The 9212-nt window shown below is 36.8% G+C and overlaps 1 protein-coding gene across 1 annotated transcript; it reads right to left on the reverse strand.

The window, feature by feature from the left end:
* Positions 1 to 2058: 2058 nt before the first annotated feature.
* ALG10 (ALG10 alpha-1,2-glucosyltransferase) lies at positions 2059 to 8995 on the reverse strand. The gene is made up of 3 exons (XM_086401353.1): positions 8685 to 8995; positions 7203 to 7400; positions 2059 to 5539 (listed from the first exon to the last, which is right to left on the reverse strand). Exons 1-3 carry the CDS (start codon positions 8865 to 8867, stop codon positions 4484 to 4486), a joined length of 1437 nt encoding a protein of 478 aa, XP_086257479.1. The 5' UTR covers positions 8868 to 8995; the 3' UTR covers positions 2059 to 4483.
* Positions 8996 to 9212: the final 217 nt, after the last annotated feature.

Genomic DNA, 9212 nt, shown 5'->3' on the forward strand with positions numbered 1-9212 from the left:
AGGTGATGAAATTCCAGTTGAGCTATTTCAAATCCTGAAAGATGATGCTGTGAAAGTGCTGCACTCAATATGCCAGCAAATTTGGAAAACTCAGCAGTGGCCATAGGACTGGAAAAGGTCAGTTTTCATTCCAATCTCAAAGAAAGGCAATGCCAAAGAATGATCAAACTACCACACAATTGCACTCATCTCACACACTTCCCTGGTGGCTCAGACGGTAAAGTGTCTGCCTACAATGCGGGAGACCTGGGTTCAATCTCTGGGTCGGGAAGATCTCCTGGAGAAAGAAATGGCAACCCACTCCAGTATGCTTGCCTGGAAAATCCCATGGATGGAGGAGCCTGGTAGGCTATAGTCCATGGGGTCGCAGGGTCGGACATGACTGAGCGACTTCACTTTCACACAGTAGTAAAATAATGCTCAAAATTCTCCAAGCCAGGCTTCAGCAGTACGTGAACCGTGAACTTCCAGATGTTCAAGCTGGTTTTTGAAAAGGCAGAGGAACCAGAGATCAAATTGCCAACATCCACTGGATAATCGAAAAAGCAAGAGAGTTCCAGAAAAACATCTATTTCTGCTTTATCGACTATGGCAAAGCTTTTGACTGTGCGGATCACAATAAACTGTGGAAAATTCTTCAAGAGATGGGAATACCAGACCATCTGACCTGCCTCTTGAGGAACCTATATGCAGGTCAGGAAGCAACAGTTAGAACTGGACATGGAACAACAGACTAGTTCCAAATAGGAAAAGTCATGTCAAGGCTGTCTATTGGCACCCTGCTTATTTAACCTGTATGCAGAGTACACCATGAGAAACGCTGGGCTGGATGAAGCACAAGCTGGAATCAAGATTGCCAGGAGAAATATCAATAACCTCAGATATGCAAATGACACCACCCTTATGGCAGAAAGTGAAGAACTCAAAAGCCTCTTGATGAAAGTGAAAGTGGAGAGTGAAAAAGTTGGCTTAAAGCTCAATATTCAGAAAACAAAGATCATGGTATCCGGTCCCATCACTTCATGGGAAATAGATGAGGAAACAGTGTCAGACTTTATTTTTTTGGGGCTCCAAAATCACTGCAGATGGTGATTGCAGCCATGAAATTAAGACATTTACTCCTTGGAAGGAAAGTTATGACCAACCTAGATAGCATGTTAAAAAGCAGAGACATTACTTTGCCAACAAAGGTCCATCTAGTCAAGGCTGTAGTTTTCCCAGTGGTCGTGTATGGATGTGAGAGTTGGACTGTGAAGAAAGCTGAGCACCAAAGAATTGATGCTTTTGAACTGTGGTGTTGGAGAAGTCTCTTGACAGCCCCTTGGACCGCAAGGAGATCCAATCAGTCTTTTAAAGGAGATCAGTCCTGGGTGTTCATTGGAAGGACTGATGCTGAAGCTGAAACTCCAATACCTTGCCCACCTCATGCAAAGAGTGGACTCATTGGAAAAGACGCTGATGCTGGGAGGGATTGGGGGCAGGAGGAGAAGGGGATGACAGAGGATGAGATGGCCCCATGTCATCACCAATTCGATGCACATGAGTTTTGGTGAACGCCAGGAATTGGTGATGGACAGGGAGGCCTGACATGCTTCGATTCACGGGGTCACAAAGAGTTGGACATGACTGAGCGACTGAACTGAACTGATGACAGGCTAAGCACATTCCTGAAATAACTTTAATAAGAAGAGACCAGAAAGCTAATATAATTTCTCTTGCTGAAATGACATGGTATGCTTAAACTCAGGAATAAATATATCAATGTTTCCAAATAATTTAAATACAGAGATGCATTATAAAAGATTTCTAGGTATCCACTAAAAGAAAATTTAAATAATATGTGAGGAAACACAGGACATTGGCACTTAACTAATGATATATAAAAATAATACACTGTGTCTATAGAATTTCATATAAGGTAGAAAAAGTTCAAAAGATGTATTACCGGGCATAAAAAACTTATGAACCAAATCTTTTTATGATATTCTTTAAAATAATCCCACTTACAGACTTTAATAACAATAACTACAAGGTCCCAAAGGCTCGGTAGCTTACCAATACTTTTTAAAAAGTTTATTCTTTAATTGGAAGAAAATTGCTTTACAATGTTTTCTTGGTTTCTGCCAAATAATAATGCAATTCATCCATAATTATATACATATCACCTCCCTAAGAATTTTCTAATCAATAATCCAGTTAAGTTTGTATTTTAAAAAATGTCAAACATATATATTTCTTTGGTAACTCTTGAAAAATATTCAAAATACATAAAACTTCAGAATGTTCCTAAAAGCAATGCTTTAGAGTACCTTTTAATTCACAGCATTTCAAATGATCTCTTGAAACAGTGGGGAGTCTCCCCTTAAAATGAATTAGCACAATGATTTCCTTAACTGATGGGGTGGAATAATTTCTCCATTATTGCCAGACTATATTAGAGGAAAAAAGTTTTTTGTCTCAGAAATATGCCTAAAAGTAAAGTTAAAAAAAAAAAAAAAAAAAAAGCATTGCACAGATGGTATCAGATAAGAAATTTGTTTCCCTAAATTACATATTTTGGGGGGAATTTTGACTTCATATCTCCATTATAAAATAATAATTTGTTCAATGTGCTTTCTTGTCTAATTTGAAAAAAAAGAAGTGTCAGTAAAAATATTTGTCTCACAGTCTGTTATAACTAAAGAGTCAATCTACTTTGTAAGCACTGAATACAATACAAATTGGCCCCAAAGAGTGTGTACAACATAAGACTTTGTATTTATTACTCAGGGCTACACTTGTAATTTGTACTTGTGCACAATTTTATATTTGCAAATAAAGAGTATTTCCCAAATTCACTCCTTATTTGAAACTCAGAGAACCATAATCCAACACTGAAAACAGTTCACAGTTGAAAAATTTACAAATGTCAAACTGGATTAAAAAATGAATTCTATTCACAGTTCTAAGTTTACATATCAAAGTTAACATATCCAAATAATACTTCTCTGTAAGGGAATGACAACTCAAATGAATGTACTCCAAACAGTACACACAGAATCCAAAATTAATCCCCCTAAATCATACCCAAACATTTGTTACCTAATCTACAAAATAAGACTACATCAAATAATTTATAAACTTCCTTTAAATTCTAACTTTTGGGGGATACTGGGATCAAACACCAGCTATGTTTAGTTTTTATGTGACTTTGCAAGTCATTTGTTTTTAACCTCTCAGAAAAGATGTTATTTAAAATATCTTAGCAAAGAAATTATTTCCTACAAGTCTTATGAAGTTTATTGAAAAATCTCCTTTAGTAACTTTGATGGGTTAAAAAATGCTCCACAAAAAGTTAGAACTTAAAACCTGTAAATATGACCTTATATGGAAAGAGTCTTTGCAGATATAATTAAGTTAAAGATCTAGACATGCAATTATCCTGAATTAGGGTGGGCTTTAAATCCAGAGAGAAAGAATTGTCATTATAAGAGAAGGAAGACAGAGAGGAAGGCCATGTGAAGACAGAGGCAGATACTGGAGTAATCCATCTATAAACCAAGGAACACCATGGACTGGAGAAAGCAAGAGAAGGCATGGAATGGATTCTCTTTTGGAGCCTCCAAAAGCAGCTAACACTGGTGACATGTTAATTTTAGGCATCTAGCCTCCAGATCTGTGAAAGATTTTTAAGCCACCAAATTAGTGGTAATCTGTTATGACCACCATAGGAAACTAATACAGTAACGTATTTCAGAAAGAAAACCCAATTTGAAAGGTATTATCATCAACACAATTTATCTTTGGCCATCATATGCTTCATATTAGGAACAGTGAAAGGACATCATCATTTCTAGATTTTTAACAAAAATCCACAACTTGATTCCTAGATAAACACAGAAGAGCCTCTATTTTACAATATTTACTTATCTATGTGAATCTATTTTACTTATGATTAAAATTATATTTACTAAAATGTTAAGCAACTTTTCAATCAACAATGTTACCTAATTGCAAATATTTTTAAAGACTTTGCTAATTTTTCTGAAGAGAATTAATAAATAAGTTTTAGTACTATAAAGCATGCTCAGTTTTCTTAAACCTGTATATAAAAAGCTTCTAAGCTTTTTGAGTGGCAAACAGTGTTAAAGAAATATGATAGCTATACATAATTTTATTTTTCCCATTATTATTCAAGCTTATAGAGCAAGTCTTAAATTTTCTTCAGTTCTTTACCATTTAACTTTCTCAGGTTTATATATATACATATATATAAACATATATATATATACACATACATATATAGGTATATGTGTGTGTATTTAAAATACATATTTTAAATATGCATTTTAAAATACATATTTCAGATAGTTAAAACAAAAAATCTGATGTGATCTGAGATCACCATAGTGTCTAAAAGAAATTCCAAAATTTCTACTTAGTTTTCATTATAGAAATAGTCTAAATAATAAGTCTATTTTTAGAGTTCAAGATATCCCTGATATTACCACATGAACCTCTGAATGTCTTGACTATTAGGCCATTGAAAAGTCTTGTTCAGAAAGATATAAAAGGTTAGGAAGTTCACAATTGCATAGCAACCCAGCTCACAAACAAGTCTGGATGTGGGTGGCAGAGGTATATTAAGCCTATAAATAACATAGGGTAAAATGAAGTAACGAAATTCTAGCAGCTTCTGAGGTACTGTCACAGTAAATAAACATATGAAAAACATTAAATTCCAGAAAATTGACTTTGATTTTAATGAGTCAGCAATACTCCAACCAGCAAATATATAGACTGGAACTAACAAATATTTCACAATTTCATATCTTTGAAAAACTCTTTTCCACACGTAGAATGTATAGTGTCTATTATCTGCTAGCAGGTATTTATGAGCATAAGTAAATTTCCAAACTAAAAATATGGATACTAAAGTTATCACAAAAAACTGAATTCTCCGTTTCCAAACTAAGCAAAGAAAAGCCCTGATTTTGTTAAGAGACAGCAGGTGAGGAAAGGAAAAAAAGAGAGTAAAAGAGAAAAAATAGAACAGCTGAGGAAAGTGTAGACAGGCTTCATGACTACTCCGGTCACCAATAACAATTCCACCATTAACTGCCACAAAAGCACAGAATAGAAACATGAGAAGAATGTACGGCCAAGTCAAAAGTAAAAGCATACTCAAGTTCTTAAAGGACATGGAATAAGCCAAAAGAAACTGAAGAATCTTCCTGAATTCTGAAAATGGTCCTTTAATAGGGGTAGGCCTCTCTTCTTTCTTCTTCTGTAGCTCAGTTTTCCAAGCTTCAGTTAACTTTTGTGCAATGACATTTCCTGCACAGAAGATAGCCCAGATGATATTTGTTTGACGAAACATGAAGCCACAAAATCCAAGCAAGGCTGAAGTTTTATGATTTCCATAAAGACACATCAAGTAGGCAAAAAGAGTAAAAAACATGGATCCTGCTTCTGTATAATAAAGGAAGTTAAAAAAATAGAGTGTGGGAAATATTGCTAATGTTAATGTTGACAAGATCCTCTGGATACATGAGGAAGCCTATGAAAAGAGAAAACACAGTTCACAATAAAACCAATAGGCTATTTCTGCAGAGCTAAGGGAGAGATTTACTAAGAAAAAAAAAACAAACCAAAACTGCCTGAGTTTTACATAAATAAAATTATTCAATATTAATTTTATTCCTGGCTTTGGAAAAATACAGTATATATTTATGAGGGAACTTTCTGATACTTTTTAGTTACACCTAGCAATTTGGAAGCCAATAAAACAATACATATGTGTGTCAAAGCTTCTACTGCCTATTAGACTGAATCACTCAACAAATAGTTAAGGAGTTACTGTGTGAAGACTATGAACTCAATTCTATGGAGAAGATGGAGATGAATGGGACACAGTGCAAGTGGTTCCATTTCAGTGAGCCTTCCATAAGCATTCACTTGGCCACCATCACCAATTTCTAGTGCAGTCTCAAAACTCTGCACCAGAGAGAATTTAAATACGTATATAACATTTATACCACCACACATAATGATCTTACTATTCTGTGATGAAATTACAGGGATTTTCCTGAAAATAGTGGGGCTCATCTAAAGTTAAACATCTTCTTTTGGCCTGATAATCTATTTCAGAATTTGAAAGTACTCTTATTTCCTTAAATTCTATCTTCCAGTTATTCTAAATCACCAAGCCAGATCATGCCATTCCATTCATTAAAATTAAGGGCTGTCCTTCACCTACTAGGTAAAGTTTAGAATACTTTCCATGACATAAAAAGGATATTCATGACTTCTCTCCTACCTACTTCTATAGCCTCACATCCCTGTACTTTGTAATCTTATAGTTACAAATAGCAATTTCCAGTATCTTGTTGCTCCATGTCTTTCTACAATTGCTTATGCTATTTCTGTCAGAATTCATTCCTATTCTACAGCCCTATCTGTCATCAAGATTCAGATCAGGTATGATCTTCCTGATGTGTGAAGTCTTACTCAATGCAACCAACAGCTTTCCTTCCCAGTCAGGCTGCAACAAGTTCTCTTCTGCTCCTTCTCTGTATTCTTGTAGTGTTTTATAGCTATTGTTATCCCACAATTTACACTACTGAAATCATTTAAGTTAAACCCATTATAGTTAATATTTACTGATTCCTTACTATTACATCTGGGAACATTTTAGTAACTTTCCATTTATTAAGCTCTTTTATGCTTCAGGATAGTCCTGTGAGGTTGAGTCTATATTTTCCCCATTTAACAAATGAAAACATGGAGTCACTAAGGGGCAACCTGCCCAAAGTAACACAATTAATAAGTGGATAAAATTCAAAACCACGTAATTCACGTCCAGGGTCTGCATTCTTAAATCATAAAAAACTGCCCAGGTAACATCTGTTCCCCCTAATGAAGACATAAGTTTTATAAGAAAAAGACTGCTTCACTTACCTCTGTAGTCTCTGTGCTTAACACACAGAATAAGCTCAATAGATATTTACTGAACTGACTTAATTCATGAAAATTTATATATTTTATAATAAATTAGTTTTTCAAATATTTAAACACAAACATCTAAAATGGGGGCAGAAGACTTGCTTTAACTTTACAAAATATATACAAATATTGTTAAAAATATTTTCCACCAAGTTTCATAAAATAAATTCACCATAATTGTGGACCTGCCTGTACATAAACTTATTCTGGAAACAAACCTTGTGTCTGGGTTGCACTTTGCGGAGAAGCAAGTATAGTAAATAGAAGTTGCCAACACTGAAGAGAAGGTTAACAAATCGGAGCATTCCAATGGAGCAGACAACATGTTCTGACCATCCAAAGATCCAACTGGCAGGTTTGACCACTCCAACTGACAGCAGGTATAAGCCAGGTAATGTAGTAATCATGGGGTCCCACTTAAAAACAAAAGGTCAACAACGAAGCAAAAGCAAGAAACATTATACTGATAAGACTGATACAGAAATGTCATCTTTACTAACAATCAGGCATCTCTGGGAAGTTATCCTATGACAGTTAAATGAGTCCTTTTAACATCAGGGCAAATCAGACACTTCCTCTAAAGAAGTCTTCCTTATTGTCTTTGGTATTTGCTTTCTGACTGTTAAAGTATCAGCAACCAGTAGTCAACAACTTAAACTCAGTTTCCAAGACATACTCTTTGGAGGGCCTGTCTTTTGGTGATTAAATTGTAAACGCTACAGTTTTAAAAAGCCTGGAAATACCTGCTGGAACTCTGATGGGTATGGAGAGAAAAATAAAGAGATTAAAGCACAGGATCCATAATGACAGCTACAATATACTGAGCCAGTACTCTATTTAATCCTGTAACAAGCCCTGTAATAGATACTGTTTTACCATCATTTTCAGATGAGTAATCAGAAACTCAGAAAATTTCCAAGCCACATGAATAGTAAACATTAGTACCAAGTTTTAAAACCAGGTTTTTCTATAACTATAAACTATATTTAACCATACTCTACAATGCCTTCTCCCAAAGGATTTTTATATCCATATCTGCATATGCTGCTGCTGTTGTTTAGGCACCAAGTCCTGTCTGACTATTTGTGACCCCACAGACAGTAGCCTGGCAGGCTACTCTGCCCATGGGATTTCTTCCCAGGTAAAAATCCTAGCCTGGGTTGCCATTTCCAAATGCGTATTCAAACACTTCACTGGTTGACAGTTGATCCAGTTTACAGAAGGTTGTTAAAAACATCAAGGGTGGAACTAACATAACTTGTCACTTCTTAGTGGCTGAAGCTACCCCCGCCCCCTCCTATCCCACTCTCAAAATACACAGTGAGATGCTTAACAGGTGACCGAATGTGAATTTTTTTTTATTTCCTAGGAACAATCCAACGCCTCTAATTCTGGAATTGGCAAAGAAAAACTAGGATAGCTTTCATTAGTTGTCAAAAAAAAAAAAAAAAAGGGGGGGGGGGCAATAACTTAATTCCCCATTAGTTAATCTCCCCGAGGATTTCTTGCTAGGAGACAAATCTGCCATTTATGCACTCATTTAGCAAATATTTTACAGATCTCAGAGGAACAAAAAATTACCCAGTTCCTTTCCTGTTTGGAGTGAAGGGAGCTAAGGATAAAGACGGGGGAAATTAGCGCTGGGGCCAGATCTTCCCTTTCTAGCCAGTGTGAGCGTGCAGACAGGTTGGGGACCCCACCTGCGAGAGAGAGAAATGGCCCTCACAGTAGCGCTGCGCCTGCGGCAGGTGGAAGATCTCGTCCATGTAGGGCTCTCGCAGGGCCCGGCTGAAAGCAGAGAAAAGGAGGCAGGACACTAAAAAGGTACAGCTCAGGGCAGCCGAGAAATAGTAACCCTCCAGCTGAGCCATTCCTGCCCCCATAGCCAAGAACCTAGGCCCAGAAAATCTGTGCAGAAGTCTCAAGTCCGCAAAACCGAGTTTGACACTCGGGATCGAAATGGGCGCGCAAAGCGGGACTCGCCGGAGGGATCTGAGCACAGCCGGAAGACAAAGGATGCCGGGAGAGCGCGGACGCGGAGCTTCCGGGAGGGTCGGGTTCACTGTTTCCTGAGTGACGAATTTAGGTAACGGACAGGACTCTTACTCTGTCAATCACGTTGCACAGGGCGCACTGAGTGGTCAGAGCGGCCGGAAGAGGCCGACCGCGGCGATCTGAGGGCCTCTGACTTGAGCAGTTTGATGGTTTGAAATGAAAATAGTTGCTTT

This window comes from Bos grunniens, chromosome 5 (assembly GCF_055505025.1).
Source record: "Bos grunniens cultivar Pamir isolate PY7600 chromosome 5, Bosgru_T2T1.0, whole genome shotgun sequence".
NCBI lineage: Eukaryota > Metazoa > Chordata > Mammalia > Artiodactyla > Bovidae > Bos > Bos grunniens.